Genomic DNA, 16597 nt, shown 5'->3' with positions numbered 1-16597 from the left:
TGTATTTTTAGTAGAGATGAGATTTCACCGTATTGGCCAGGCTGGTCTTGAACTTCTCTGACCTCAAGTGATCCGCCTGCCTTGGCTTCCCAAATTGCTGGGATTATAGGCTTGAGCCACCGTGACTGGCCGGGATGGCGATTTTGTTTGTTCCCTGTATCCTTCGTTCCCCCGTTGGAGAAAATATATTGTGTAATTCTGTATTTGTGGTAGAGATGACACTTTATTATACAATTATTACACTGTCCAAGAGGGAAAGGAATTTCCTTAAAGAAGCACGTTTTCTTGGGTAGCCTTTTTTTTTTTTTTTTAGTAATTTGTATCATTTGTAATCTTGAGAGTAACGCTTTAATTCCTAAAGATAAGTTTATTCCTAGTTTGAAAAATCAAATAGTGCTTGGTATTTATTTTTGCTGACTTTTCACCTGTTAAAATTTGATATTAGTTTGCATATATTTTTAAGCAAAGGATATCATGTGTTAAGAAATGACTCTTAAAATTTTCTTAGAGGAGACAGACTTTTGGATAAAATTTCTAAAAGGTACAATTTGGGTTGACATAGTCACAAGCTAGGGCAGCAAAGTGCCCTACATCTAGAGTGCTACACTAGAGATGTAAATGTAAACTAATAAGATTCAGAGGGAGAAAGTTCACATTAATTTGGAAAATACAGTGTTTGCTACAGATCACATTTGATATAGGGAAATGAAGGATTGTCAGACATAATGGAAAATATTTCCTGGGCTAACAAAAAATATATCTTTTTCCCTAACCACCTCAATTAAGTTTTAAATCCCATTTTCTTTCCAGTCTTTTCTTGTCTTACCTAGTCAGAATTAAAAAATCATTCTTCGTCAGTTGTGAATCAAAGTCTTAGTAAGTAACAGTGCCTAATGGAGTTTGGTAAATGTGTGATTACTTACATACACTTTGTGTTTATTCTTTTATTCATTGGAAGCTAGCTATCAGATTCTGAGCATCTTCCTTGAATGTTTAAAGGACTTTTTGTAATGAAGGTGTAAGGAATGTTTTAATTCAGATTTATATCCTTTTAGATCATAGGACAACATTTAATGTGGATTACCCATTCCTCTTAAATTCTCTTTGAGGAATTTCAATAGCTATTATTAACAACAATAGAAAAAAAGATTTTTTTTAACAGCTTGTATGTGAGGGATATATGGATTCCTTGTAATTGAAAAGTGGCCACTTAAGATTTTAACTGTTGTGTGATGTTTACCTATATCCTGAACCTGTCTCCCACCTGGCTAGTTCACAGAAACTCTCATTTCTTCCTTGGATAACTCTTTAGCATGTAGTTTGTTTTCCTCATACCAATATTCCTTGCTTTTACTGGGAACCTTGTAGTGGGAATTTCCACTTCAATTAACCTTTTACTGGGGATTCCCACTAAAGTCATTTCTTTCTACCTTGCTGCTTTGGAGCTGTAAATACATGCTACTACAGGTCAATATTTATTAGATCCATTCATATGCCAGGGCAATTTCTGGTTGTGATCAAGAGAAGCAAGGGGATCAAACCCCTTGCATTTAAATCTTACCATGTACAAGTTGGATGTGTGGTAATTTCAGCTCTTAATGCATATTGTTACAGAAAGTGATCCTGTTGAGGGAGAAATGTCTGTCATACCTACTTAGAAATTTGAATGCTTTTTCTCATAGAATCATTATTGTACATAGTGATTATTTTAGTACTCTTCTTTAGGTACATCATGTACCATTTTTGTTAGCTAGTTTAGGATTGAATTTTTCATTAATAACAGTGATTTTATGTGCCAAACAACTGATTTAGCAACCCATCTAAATTGAGGGTTGCCTTTAGTCCTTCTGTTTTCTTATCTCTTTTTAGTCCTCTCCCCCCTCCCACCATGTGTTCTCATCTATTCCCAGTTTGGATTTTAAATTTACTGTCTTGGATTGTGAGAGATACATAAAAAGCTTATTTATTGTTAATTATATAATTATTACACATTCCTAATAGCCTATAGATGGCCTTAATTTAAATTTGTCATAGACTTATTATTATGTGATAGTTAAACTTTTATGCTTACTGCTTTAAATTTTGAGGGCAATTATTCAGCAAAAGGAAAGAAATTTGGGCCCTTTGATGCATTGAAATTACTAATGTAAAAGTTACCTAGAGGCCCTGACAGTTATTTTTTGCAGAGTTCTAAGGAGGTGGAAAACTTGATGGATGATGTCATGATTGGATATAGGGAGGAGGAAGGGTTAAGTAGTTTTCCATTTCTAGTCAACAAAACCAGTGCTGACAATTTTAGGCAGAAAAACAATTCATTAAAATGATTATTGGGGAAAAATACATTACATAAAACTGTTTAATATTAGATCACTTGCTGAGTATATACCAAGAGGAACTTGCTTCTGTGTTTTTAATACCCTTCTTTTAAATATATATCAATGAAAGGGATTCTGAATTAGAGAATACAGATGAGATGGAGCAAACCCATTTCAATTACTGAAGGCAAAACACATTATTCCCTCTCTTAGTGAACCTTCAGGTACGGAACATATTAAAGTAAAAAACAAAAGATGTTGGATAGGTCACAGATTCTCCAAAAGGGCTGGTGAACCAGACTTGGGAGACAGGAATAAGACCAAAAATCCTTTTGCAGAACCGGTCTTTGGAAGGTACCACTGGACAGAGAAACATCACACGTGCTAGATACAGGATGTTTCCTAGAGATGTAGGATAAGTCAGAGTTAGACAGAGGAAGAGAATAGATACAGCCTATGTACCCTGTGATACTTTTGAGAAACTGAAGGAATTTTGTGACTGTAAGAGAAGAAGTAAGGAATGTAGAGGGAGGTAAGAGGCTAATTAAAAGCATTTACAGAATTTTAGAATAGAGGTGATAGTAGCTGGGCTAGGGTAATAATAGAAATGAAAAAAATAAGTTTAGTGGAAAGAATTGACAAAACTTGTAACTTATTGAATTTGGAGGCTTAGAATAGGGGTAATAAGTAGATGAAATTAGACACCTGTTTCCTGCCCTGGATAATTGGGCAGATGATAATGTCATTCATTGAGAAGAACAGCTTTGACAGAAAGATAAATTTAGTTTTGAAAGTGTTTAACTTCTTGTCCCCCTGGGGCATTTGAGTAGAAATGTCCAGTGGGAAATAGAATATGGAAGTCTGAGGCCCATGAGAGACAGCTGACTAGAATATACAGATTTTGGAATCATGCATATGTAGAACTTTGGTCCTTAATCTTTTTTTCTGTCCCATTAGTACCAGTGGGAGGTAAAGGGAGATAGAAGGAGCCATACCAAAATCTGTAGGTCTGACTGACATAATTTTAAAAATCTTTCTCGTGTGTTTCTAAAATCTTCCTCTCCCCATCCCCACTGAGAATCACTGAAAAAGATGAATGAAGCCATGGCAGTAGATAAGAAAGTTATTTTAGGAAGGCTATGTAAAGTGAGATGAGAAAACCCAAGTATAACTACTTGACAAATGTCAGCATCAAAGTAAATGGACAGAGAAAGGAGAACTTTATAGAAAACTTAGAAATGAAGCCCAAAAGCTGCAGACAAAAGCAAGGAGTGGGGATTCCTAAAAACCCAGGGAATATAATACCTAAGATGGAAAAGAAGATGATCAACAGCCGCAAATTCTCCTGAGAGGTCCAGTAAGAGGACTGGGATGTATTCATAGGCTTAAGCAACAAGTGAGGACATGAGTGATTTTAGCATGAGCAAGTAAAGTGAAGTAATGGGAACAACTGCCAGTTTTCAGAGGATTAGTGAATGGGTGTTAAGGAAGCAAAGTTAATAAGTGTGGACATTGATTAGGAAAGGGCTGTGGGAGTATGGAGAGAGATGTTGTTGCTAAAGGGAAAACTGGTTTTATGAGAGTTTCTTTTTTTTAAAATGGAGTAATTAGAGCTGTAATGTTTGAATGTTGATGGGAGGTATCAGTGTCCTGGGAAAGGTTGAAAATGGAGGAAAGCAGCAGGGGTCTAGAGCGTTGATTTGAGTCTCTGTATGTATGGCATATGTGGGTAGTCATATATCAAATATGACTTGACTGGGATGATTGGGAAAATGGTAGTTTCATTAATAGAAATGTTTAAGAAAAATAAAAGATAGACTTCATATGAAAATAATTTGAATGTTCTGCATAGTGAGTTTTGAGATACCTGTAGGATTTCCAGAGAGAACAAAGAAGTTGAAAATTTAGAATTGAGTATATGCTCTCCTCCTGCAGGAGACCATAGCTGTGGCCATGAGAGATATTGTGCTGAAACAGATCTTCAGTTCTTTTGGTTAGTTAGCTGTTTAGAAATATGTAAAAATAGGATTTTAGACAAATCAATTTTGCCATCTATAAAAAAGGAGTTTTTAAGTTACATTTTTCTATGTGGATTAAGGTTTGCATGTTTTAAACTTTGGAGTCATTTGGGAATAACAGGTTAAATGTACTATGCTCATTACATGCCATGTGAGTAAATATAAAATGTTGAAAGTAACAGACTTTTACAGCTCTTTTACACTGTATTTTAGACTTGAATCTTTTCCTTTTTAAAGCAAGTATGCTTTCATTATGTTCATATTTTATGAGTCTATTCCGTATTTAAAAGCAGCTCACTTCAATCATAACTCTAACCTTTCACTTCTCAAAGGTTATTGGATTAGTGTAAAGTTTTGAATCTTTTAGATTGTGCATTTGATTTCAAAACTATGAACTTAAAGCCTCAAAGTGATTATTTTCTCATTTGTGCATTGATATATATATATCTATATATATATATATTTGTGGTGAGGGTGATGGTAGATGGGAACAGTGACTTGGGTTTTATCTACAAAGAAGTGACCTACAGAATCACATTTTAATTTGGCATATGATAATTGATTCTTTTTCATAGTTAATTGTGAAATGAATATGTTGAAATAAGTTTGAAAAAACCCTTAGATTACTGTATTTGAATGTACAGTAATTCCCCTTTGTCTGTGGGTGATATGTTCCAAGACTCCTCGTGTGTCAAACCACAGAGTACCAAACCCTACATATACTATGCTTTTTCCTATACAGTCACACCTGTGATAAAGTTTCACTTATAAATTAGACACAGTAAGAGCTAAACAACAATGTCTAATAATAAAATGAAATAATTATAACAATATACTATAATAAAAGTTATGTGAATGGTCCCTGTCTTTCTCTGTCAAATATCTTTTTGTATTTACCCTTCTTGGGATGATAGGAGATGATAAAATGCCTACATGATGAGATCAAGTGTTGGAGCAGGATGATGTGAGATTTTATCACACTACTCAGAACTGCAGGCAGTTTAAAACTTAGGAATTGTTTACTGTTTCTGTAGTTTTCCATAATTTTGGACTGTGGTTGACTAGAGATAACTGAAATCGTAAAAGTGAAACTGGATAAGGGGGAGCTACTATACATTTATTTCTATTTCTTCTAAAAAAAAAATATATATATATATTTAGACAAAAGCCAGAAATTTTCCTGTATGAGGAAGGTATCTATGATAAATAGAAAATATTAACCTATGCTTATTTTTTTCATTTTCTTTTGTTTTAAAACAGAAAAGCCTCCCAATAAAAGCAGTATGAGGATAGTAGTGGACTCAGAATCAAGGAAAAGAACCATTGGTTCTGGAGAGCCTGGAGTTCCTACAAAGAAGACTTGGTTTGATAAGTAAGGTGGCCAGGAAAATTGAGGAGTATAATTGTGCATTGATTTTCAGGATCGTTTCTGTATTATTATGACAATATGGTTTGGTTTCTTCCAAAAATGTTACTCTGTTCTGTAAGCAATCCCTAAGTGTGAGTTTCTAAAAATTGGTAAGCTAGTTGGCTGATGTTAGAAAAGCACTTTCTTACAGAAATGGCGTGGTAGTTGAGGGCGTAATTTTTTCCTCTTATCATTTACCCTCCTCCAAAAAACCCACTCTTTAACTTAGACCTGTTGAATACTAGCTATATACAGGATAGTCATGAGCCTCTCATCATTAGAGGAAGGAGGTATAGATCAGACCTGTCAAGAGACTTTCATATGTAGGCAGTTCCTGCTAGGTAGGAGCTAGAAAGGGCTTTTGTGGGGGTTGGAGAGGCTGTCTAGGCATTGAATGGTCAAGGAAGAGCTTCAGAGAAAGGGGTAAGGAATCAGAATGTTAAGATATGTGTGAGGTGATTCATTTATAAATAAATGTGTGAAGAGAGACTAGGATCACTTTTAGAGCTTTAACATCTACTTAATAATGGATAGTTTCTAGTTCTTTGTGATTAATTCTGTGATTTAATGCAGAGTAACCTCTCTAGGCCACAGTTTTGTCCTTTCTTCAAGTGTCAAAATGTATTCTTTATAGTTCCAACAATTCTTTTTTTCTTTTTTTAAATAAAGCGGGAAAGAGGTTGAGACTGTCATCAAAGAAAATAAAATTTAAAATCAAATTTAAAACTTAAAGTTTTAAGATAGGATATTTTTTAGTAAGCTGACTTTTACAGAATCAGAATAAAGGTTATATATGCAAATTGACTAAAAGAGGATACTGAGACTTTTCCTGATAGGAATGTTAAGTAGAGGTGGATCAGAAGTGGAAAGTAACAAATGATATGGCAGAACCATTCTCAGTTGGCTTCCATGAAAGATGCTAACAGTGCTCATTTGGAAACTTCATTGTTGGAAGAAAATTTAAATTTTCTTTATCAACCAGTAATTTCAGTTTGGGGGAAAATTGAACTTAATTGGATATCTATTTTGTTAAACTTTATTCCCTTGTATTTGGTCAGGGTCAGGATTTATAAATGTATTGACTAACTTGAATTTTGTTTACAGACCAAATTTTAATAGAACAAACAGCCCAGGCTTTCAGAAGAAGGTTCAATTTGGAAATGAAAATACCAAGCTTGAACTTAGAAAAGTTCCTCCAGAATTAAATAATATCAGCAAACTTAATGAACATTTTAGTCGATTTGGAACCTTGGTTAACTTACAGGTAAGAGCCATGAAATGGTTTTGTTATCTCTTCCTTCTGTTTAGGGAACTTAATGTAATAAGAAAACTACCTTTATAAATAAATATTATAAGGCTGGGCATGGTGGTTCACGCCTGTAATCCCAGCACTTTGGGAGGCCAAGGCGGGCGGATCACCTGAGGTCAGGAATTCGAGACTAGCCTGGCCAACCTGGTGAAACCCCATCTCTACTAAAAATACAAAAATTAGCTGGGTGTGGTGGCAGGCACCTGTAACCCAGCTACTCGGGAGGTTGAGGCAGGAGAATTGCTTGAATCTGGGAGGCTAAGGTTGCAGTGAGCCGAGATCGCGCCACTGCACTCCAGCCTGGGTGACGAGCAAAGCTCCGTCTCAAAAAAAAAAAAAAAAAAAAATTGTTATTCTGAATTGGGAAAATTGGACATGAAATGGAACTCTACCTTTTAGGAAAAAATACAATTTTTAGTGTTTCAATTGATGATATTATCATAAACTTTTTACCTAATAAAGGTTGTCATAAAACTACGGAAAAGTTAATCACACTGGTAAAATCCAATCTTACAATAGTTTTCAGTTCCTCAGTTTCTCAAAATCATTTCAGCAGAAATTATAGTCAGATTTTTGTCACTCCTATGGTGGGATGCACTTAATAGAGACTTTTGGGGCCCAGATACCTTGTAATCTGTAATTAGTTTAAACATTTACTTTTTCTTTACCACTTTTGAATATTCTTCAAGGTAAGTAACAGTAACAGTGATTTGTATTTGACTGCACCTATAATTAGACCTTGGCTTGGATATATGTAACTTGGGTGTTTTTTTAGTATTGAGTTTATATTATGTGATACGGTGAAAGTGTTGAAATAGTATGTTGAATTTTTCCCCCATTTTGTATGGTGTTCTTTTTGCAATTAAAATAATTATGTTTTATAATTTAATAAAAACAAATTTTAGAGGATACAATTCATCCTAACAACTTAGGATGTTTTGGAAAGTTTTGTTTTCTTGCCATTGAAAAGTACTATAAAAGTAATAGAGCGGGAAAAAGATTCATGTTTGATTCAGGTAGGGCAACAGAGATATATACATAGAATTTAAAGGAAATGGTTCCCTTTCAACTGTCTATTCCATTCCCCTGCCCATCTATAATTACATTATTGTTAACAGTTTATCATGTGTTATTTTAGATTGTTACACAATTCTGTGTCTATTTATCTGTACACAAACTTAAAACTATTTATGAGCCCATAGTATACACATTACCCTGTGGTTATTTACTTAATCTCGAATATCTTTGAGGTATCTTTTTATGGCAATTTCATTTGATCTACCACTATATCTAGTCATAAAAAGGTTTTCAAAATATTCTTCACACAATTAACTACACTGGTAATATTTAAAATTTTTTTTAAAGCTGAGGGGCAAAACATATCTCACTATTGCTTCTATTTGCATTTACTCAATTACAAGTGAGGTTGAAATCTTCTGTTGATTGGTTCTTTTGCCATGTCTGTGTACTACCTGCATTATTATTAAAACATGTTTTTCAAAATCAATTTTCAAAACTCTTTAGCTTCATGCTAATTAAACATAGTGATGAAATTGATGTTTATAAAGTCTTAAAAAATGTATAATTATTAAAATGTTACCAAAATTATCTTTATAGTTATAATTAATGTTTATTGAATACTTCTGACTGTGTACACTCTCTCTTCTATGTGAATTATTTAATTCTTAACACTGAAGAGTGGGTATGGTTATTCTCATTTGTAGAAAAAGAAAACAAGGCCCAGAAAGGTTAAGTAACTTGATCATGTTCATGTGAGAGTAGCAGCCAAAGTTTGAGCCAGGCAGTTTGATTCCAACTACTTCTTTGTTTTGTTTTTTGGTTTTTGTTTTTTTGAGACAGAGTCTCACTCTTGTCACTGAGGCTAGAGTGAGGTGGCATGATTACGGTTCTTTGTAGCCTCAACCTCCTGGGCTTAGGTGATTCTCCTGCCTCAGCGTCCCGAGTAGCTGGGACCACAGTTGTGTGCCACCACACCCGGCTAATATTTTTTCAATTATTATTTGTACCAGTGGGGTCTCAATATGTTGTCCAGGCTGGCCTTGAACTCCTGGGCTCAAGCAGTCCTCCTGCCTTGGTCTCCCAGAGTGCTGGGATTACTGACATGAGCCACCATGCCTGGCCCAGGCCACTGTTAATCTCTTTTCTGTATTGCTGCACACCACCAGTGGTTTATGTACCACACTTTGGAAAACTCTATTATTGAAAGAATAGGAATTTGAAGTGAAAACTCTTGGATTTATCACTTATTAGCTGTAAGTGTCTATAGAATCACATTCCTTGAAATCTCAGTTTTCTCATGTATCAAATGTGATTGATGCTGTTGTTACATGGTCTCTTTTTTTTGTTCTTAAATTTTCTTGTGCTTTTGGAAATGTGAGAATTACAAATTTGGGCAATCATTCAGATGGATTTTTCTGTAATTTTTTGTTAGAGATAACCCCTTGCAAAGTAATTTACTGCCTTCTTCAGATTCTGTGGATCTTTGCCATGTCATTTATTGACAATAAGGATTGTTTCTCATAGTTGCTATTAAAATTGGGAATGAAAAGAGAAACACTTTGAATGCCTATATGTAACATTTATGCAGTCGACTCTCTGCTATTATATAGAGGAACTCTTTTTACGCTGTGAACAATCCTTGGTTACTATTTCTTCTGGAGTAAAAGTAGACTGTGGTCTACTAATCCAGATACCAGGAAGTATAAATACAGAATCTTACTTGGAAGGACCAGTATTTCACTTATTGGGGAATTTTACTCTATGAAGCAACAGATTCCTTTGGAAATTCACTGTTCTTAATATTTTAAATGTTAGGTTGCTTATAATGGTGATCCTGAAGGTGCCCTAATCCAATTTGCAACATACGAGGAAGCAAAGAAAGCAATATCAAGTACGGAAGCGGTATTAAACAATCGCTTTATTAAGGTTTATTGGCACAGAGAAGGAAGCACCCAACAGTTACAAACTACTTCTCCAAAGGTAAGAGAGAAATTTGTGTAAAAGTACGTGCATTTCTTAGAAAGCTCTTAGCATAGTGTTTACGAGTAGAGGCATTGGAATCAAGTAGGCCCGAGTTCACACCCTGGTTCTGCATTTAGCTTCTGTTACCTGTAAAGACTTGAAAAATTTACTCAACCTTTCTGACCTGTTCTCTCATAATTGTGATGTTAATTGCTAGTTGAAAGAACAGCATGGTGTATGTGAGACATATGGAATAGTCCGTGGCAGATAGGAGTACTCAGCTATGTATATTCCAGAAATTTAGACTGTAGGTTCATCTTAGAAATTCTCTCTTCTTTCCCCTCTCCCCCTTCTCCCTCCTTTTTGTCCCAACCCCCATCAGTGTGTAATGTTAGAGTGTTTATAGAGGTATATTACAACAGTATGGGTTTTGATTGTTAGAAGATAGTGAAAGTTGGACTTTAATTTATTCCAGTAAATAAGTTATTTTATGCAAAGAAAACATCTTTGTATATGTGTGGATGAAATTAGAAGGCAGTTAGGTTTTGACTATAAGCTGCATTTTAAAAACTTTCTCTGCATGGGCAATGTAGTAACAAAATAACACAGGTCACTTTCCATCCTTTTGAATGAATCAACTTGTTTAACATTTTTTCCTTGTTCTGAGGTAATGCAGCCTTTAGTCCAGCAGCCCATTTTGCCTGTTGTGAAGCAGTCAGTCAAAGAGCGGCTGGGTCCAGTACCTTCAAGTACTATTGAACCTGCAGAAGCCCAGAGTGCCTCTTCAGACCTTCCTCAGGTAAACCAAAGGTCTTACGATTGTGCCCGTAATAGGTTCTCAGTAATTTAGTTTCCCTTGGTGATTTGAATTATAGTTAATTGTATATATTTTACATAGAAATATGATAGTCTTTACATATTTGAACCCCACCTATAAGGTTTTTTTTTTTTTAATTTTTACCATTACCAAAACATTTTCTCAGTCTCTACTTTTCCTATAGTATTTGAATCTTAAATTCCTCTCTCCAGTTAATATTTATGAGAAAGATTTCTCTCTCACTTTGTGGAGAAGATACATGTCAGCAAAACTGCCCGAAGAGTGAAGTTGAGTACATTAAATCTTATTTTTTCCATCATCTTTTTACTTAATTAGAATTCTGTTCCAGAGATAATTGTGTAGTAGACTGAACTAAAAGCTTATGGTAAGGGAAGGCTTAAACCATCAAGTTAAGCATGCTTGATATTATACTGTTTTAAGTACTCAGACCGCTCTCTCATAACTTTGCATCACTTATTCCTGACTCTGGGATTCTTTTCTCCATATGTCATTTCCTTCCCACTTCCTTCCACACTTGAGTGGCAGTTTCTTGTTTCTACATTCTCAGTCTCTGAAACTTAGCTTTCCTTTGTCTCCCGATGTTTCAGCATTTGCTGTGTAAAATAGAGTTAGGATGTAGTATCCTACTTAGCTAATGGATGCCACCTTATTAAAGTAGTCTTCCTAGATAATTCCTGAAGAGTAAGATGCTGAATTTCTGCAAGGACATGCAGAATGTCAATTGGTAAATTATTAGTTAATTTAAAAAATTCCCAGTCCTAACATCCCAAATTATCACCAAATACAGTATATTTGGATATAAAATAAACATACTTTAGAAGAAGTTGGCACTATTTTTAAGCCCAGAAAGTGGGCATATATTTTAATTTTTAAAATTTGAGATTTTCTCCTAATTTATTCTGTGTCAGTGGCAGGGACTTTAGCAACCACGTGGCTCAGACCTCTTAGTTTACATCATTTTTCATGATTGAATAATATTGCATACTGTTTATTTTTGTTTTCCCACATATTTTCTTTCTGTCTCTTTTAAGAAGGACCAAGTTTTTGTGGTTAGTATTGGTATACTCATAGACTCTGTATATATTAGTAGAATCAGAATGTTCAAGATCCCAACAGACTTTTATATGTTTGGGGAAACACTGAATATGTCCATTTTAATTTTTTTAGAATGTAACTAAGTTATCTGTGAAGGACAGGTTGGGTTTTGTATCAAAGCCATCTGTTTCAGCAACTGAAAAGGTAAGAAGAATAGCATGATGTGTTTGTCTTGGCTTCATGAATGTTTTCAGGTGGCATCTTAATTTTTAATTTTTTTCATAGTTCTAAACTCTTGCTTCTTAATAGTATCTGTATCTTTTCCTACCTTTTGGTTTCCATTTGCTGAAAAAGAAAAATATGTTCCTTTTTTTACTTTTGCATCAGCATTTTAATACTTGCCTCCCACTATATTTCCATGTACTCCATTCCTTTTCTTTGTTTTATTCTTTTTATTTACTTTGTTTTCTCTAGAGATACTGTGCATTTTGATTTGACAACTCTGGCAGCCTAATAGAAAGGGCCATGATTAGGAATTTCACCTGAGTTTGAGCCCTGGCTCTTCACTTACTAACTGCATGACGTTGGGCAGTGTTCTTAATTTTTCTGAATCTTTTTACTCATCGGTAAAATGGTGATGGTAATATTTATCTTGCTCATGGGGTTTTCTGAAGATAAAATCATTTATTTACAAATATTTTTGTAAACTGGAAAGGATGATGTAAATGTAAGTTTTTCACTTATTACTAAACAGTAATAGAGGTAGCATAACAATACATATAGTCATTTCTTTTTAAATGAAGGGGGTAAATATTTATTAAATCAAGACCATTTATGGATATATCTTATAGTTCTGTGTAGATGTTATTTTTTTTCTGTTTAGGTATGAGTAAATACTTTGATTTTATTTGAGGCATATGAAATCACAGAATGTGAGAATTAAATAATCTTTCTTAGTTCTATATGCTTATCTTAAAGTCAAGGCCCAAACAGTGTTATGATTTCATCTGTATACTGTGAGTCACTGAGCCAGAACTAGAATTTGGGGCTCCTATTTCTAGTCCATGGCTCTTTTCAGTCTGAAGATTGGGAATCAATTTCAGCGATAATGCATCAGTGAGATAGCTGCCCTGCTGTCTTCACTATATTCTTCAGTATATTATTTTCTTTATTTACAATGTTAAACTTTGGCAGTTTTAGGTATTTGAATCTGAGTTTGTGTATCAGACTTTCCTCTTGGGCATCTCAGCATTACTTCGGGCATAATGTGCCTAAAATGAATTCATTATTTCCTATATAAATTAATGTATCCTAGCCCTTAGCTCAGAAAGTGATAACACCGTTTTCTAAACTGTGTGATCTAAAAGCCTTACAATCATTTGCTTGTGTTTGTAGACCACTTCTTTTTCTGCCACCTTCAGTTCCCTAGCCTCTGGGTGCAGTGTCTTAACTGGCATCCTGGAATTCCCCTCGTCTAGTTTATACTGTCACCATCTTACACTCAGACTTATTTTGGCATTAATTCATTATAGAAACTTTGAGTTTCTCAGCTAAATTACTTTCCTTGATTCACAGCTCATCGGTAACTCAATAATTCTGGTTCTATTACTTCTGCTCTAGTCTTTTTACCCAAGGGAGTACTTTTCTGCTCGTTTTCCTTTGGCCTTTCCTGACTTTTATTATTTTATTTTATTTTTTTGGTGGTGATTTTTCTGGAGTGCATTCCCCCCCGCCCCAACTAAATTCCAGTCATTATTTAAAGAGTGAAAGTCTCTCTAACATCTCCCATGAAACCTCCAGATTTTTCTGTTATCCCCCGCCGCCTCCTTGGAATTCCTATACTGCTTAGTCTGTGCTACTAAATTTAGCAGTATCAAATACTTACTTGGATTAGGTTTATCCTCCTTGAAAATAAGTATTTCAGAAAAAAGAAACACTGGAAGTGTTTGAGGTGATAGATTTTGATTATTACATAATGTATATATGTATCAAAACATCACACTGTACCCCATAAATATGTACAGTTCTGTCAATTAAATGTAAAATAAAACTTAACACCAAGTTCAGCTATACTTAGTGTACTACTGAGAAATTCTAGAGACATCTAAAATGCTCAGTTATATTTGGAGTCTGTAATGTCAGATTTGGACTTTTGAAATTGAAGTGTGTACTCACAGCTTTTATAAAATTTTTGCAGTGTATTGTGAGTACAAATTTGTAGTTGATAATATAACTTTACTAATGCATAGACTAATATATATACCCATATATTATGCTAATGCAATAAACTACTAGCTGAATTTTTATGGGAAAAAAATCATTTATGGTAGCAAGCTATTTATGGGGAAAAATATTTTTGATAAATACCGTAAACAGCCTATTAAGGAAAACAGTAAGTATGTAACTTTTATTCATCTTCAGTGAGTGTCTTTACAGAGAAACATTTTATTTTTGCTTATTTTTGTTGTTTCTGTTCCCCTAATCCTTAGGGGGTTTGGGTCCAAATACTTACAGGGCAGTGATTCAAAGAAGTCTTAGAAAGAATAGAAGAATGTTCCCCATCATCAAATATTAGTTGAAAGATTCTTTTTTTAAAAAAAATGAAGGCAGGGGAAAACCCAAAGCTTGTATCTATACAGTATCTTATGTCACTATTAAACTAAATAAATACACAAATGTAACATTTTATACCTTCCCTATCAACAACACACCGTAAAACCTTTAGTGATTATTCTTTATCCTGAGACCCCATTTTCGTGAGGAGGCTAGAAGAGAGGAAAGTTAAAACATAATTGCTGATGGTAAATATGAAGATATTGCAAGAGGTATTTAGTTATTATGTGAATAGATTTGATAAATTATGTTTGAGTGCCTCTGCTTACTAAAGAAATTCATGAAGAATAAAGGGCTACATCTGTGTATACTGTTCTGGTTAGTTTTTTAAAACAGACTTAAGACCGTTCAAATTATCTTGCTGAATCTCTTCTAAATTCTAAGAAGGCAAAGTGCGTAACCAGTGGAATATTTAATCTTCTTTATCATATCAGCTTTAAATATCAGATTTATGATACAGGATGTTATTGTTCTTTACTTGTGGTTTTTGCAGTGTAAAAATATATCTTGGTCTCTGCGTGATGATATATTAGCATCTATACCATGGAACTTTAAAAAGGAAAATTGTGTGGTATAATTAAAAGAATATTGCATGTTATAGAGAAACTTCACCTGTTGATTTAGCAGCTGCCATTGTGTAGATGCTAAGCAAATCTTACTATGTTTCCTTGGATTTTTGAAATTTGAATTTGTTGTGTAACTTTGCTACTTAAAAGATTTAGAGGGATTTGGCTGGGCGCATGGCTCACGCTTGTAATCCCAGCACTTTGGGAGGCCGAGATAGGCAGATCATGAGGTCAGGAGTTCGAGACCAGCCTGGCCAATACAGTGAAATCCTGTCTCTTCTAAAAATACAAAAATTAGCTGGGCCTCGTGGCGGGCGCCTGTAATCCCAGCTACTTGGGAGGCTGGCAGGAGAATCACTTGAACCAGGGAGGTGGAGGTTGCAATGAGCCGAGATGGCGCCACTGCACCCCAGCCTGGGTGGCAGAGCTAGACTCTGTCTCAAAAAAAAAAAGAGTGGGATTTATCATAGTTTTTTTTCTTAACTGTTATTGACTATTTTTAATTTCTATTTTTTAATTCAGTGGCCTCTCAGGATTATTAGCTGCATTTTTTTTTTCAGGAAAATATGAAATTAATTTATTTGAGTGTATTAGCTTTGCTGAACTTTGTAGTAACTAAGCTATTTGTGTAGCAAAAATTCATTAGTAGCTGTACATATTTTTTACTTTGATGTTTGTTAAAATATTTCTCTGCAAGTTTTTTAATCTTTGTTTCTTTTAATCCCTTTGTCTATTTCACTTATATGTGGCATCTTAAAAAGTTGAACTCATAGAAGCAAAGAGTAGAATGGTGGTTACCAGTGGCTGAGGACAGGGGATTGGGAAATGTTGGTCAAAAGATATAAAACTTCAGTTAGATAGAAGAAATAAATTAAAGATATCTGTAGTACAACGTGGTGACTATAGTTAATAACAATGTGTTGCATTCTTGAAAATTGCCAAGAAAGCAGCTCACCACAAAAAAAAGTGACGTAATACAAATGTTAATTAGCTTGACTTAGCCATTTTACAGTGTATATATTTCAAACAGCATGTTGTACATGATAAATACACAGTCATCAACTTACAGTGACTTGACTAACGATTTTTCAATTTGATGATGCATTTATTACTTACAAGTTGAAAATGTATTTTCAACTTAAATGGTATTTCAACTTACAATGGATATAGCCCCATCATAAGTTAAGGGACATCTCTATACAGTTTTTGTCAATTAAAAGAATAAAATTTTGAAAGATACAAAAAAGATAAGGTAGATCAGTGCATTAAAATATACTTTGTGTTCTTGGAATTTAAAAACGATTAATATCTAAAAGTATGTATAAACTTAACTTTAAACCAAAATCCCATTCTTCTCATCAGAATTCTCAGGTTTGATACAGAACGCACATCTATGTGCTGCTTTAAGTGGATATCATAAACGAACATTCAGATTTACTGAACAGGTGACTACTTACTATGAAAACTGACCATACAGTAACTGTATTAATACGTTTCCTACACATAGCTCCTC

General features: G+C 34.3%; 1 protein-coding gene across 44 annotated transcripts in view; it reads left to right on the top strand.

Annotated features, from left to right (window-relative positions):
* The window catches only part of RBM26 (RNA binding motif protein 26), a 93821-nt gene that overhangs the window by 40399 nt on the left and 36825 nt on the right, over positions 1 to 16597 (top strand). For 18 of the 44 annotated variants that reach the window (XM_063697452.1, XM_055360403.2, XM_063697453.1 and 15 more), the window contains exons 10-14: positions 5594 to 5705; positions 6846 to 7005; positions 9886 to 10050; positions 10700 to 10831; positions 12038 to 12109. In XM_063697452.1, coding sequence (XP_063553522.1) covers positions 5594 to 5705; positions 6846 to 7005; positions 9886 to 10050; positions 10700 to 10831; positions 12038 to 12109 — 641 coding nt within the window. The remainder of the gene's footprint in view (positions 1 to 5593; positions 5706 to 6845; positions 7006 to 9885; positions 10051 to 10699; positions 10832 to 12037; positions 12110 to 16597) is intronic. The other 26 variants (XM_063697461.1, XM_063697462.1, XM_063697458.1 and 23 more) reach the window with 3 other exon arrangements.

Source organism: Gorilla gorilla, chromosome 14 (assembly GCF_029281585.2).
Source record: "Gorilla gorilla gorilla isolate KB3781 chromosome 14, NHGRI_mGorGor1-v2.1_pri, whole genome shotgun sequence".
In the NCBI taxonomy this organism is placed as follows: Eukaryota; Metazoa; Chordata; class Mammalia; order Primates; family Hominidae; genus Gorilla; species Gorilla gorilla.
The sequence above is the reverse complement of the archived record's forward strand: the minus strand, read 5'-3'. Positions and strand labels throughout refer to the sequence as shown.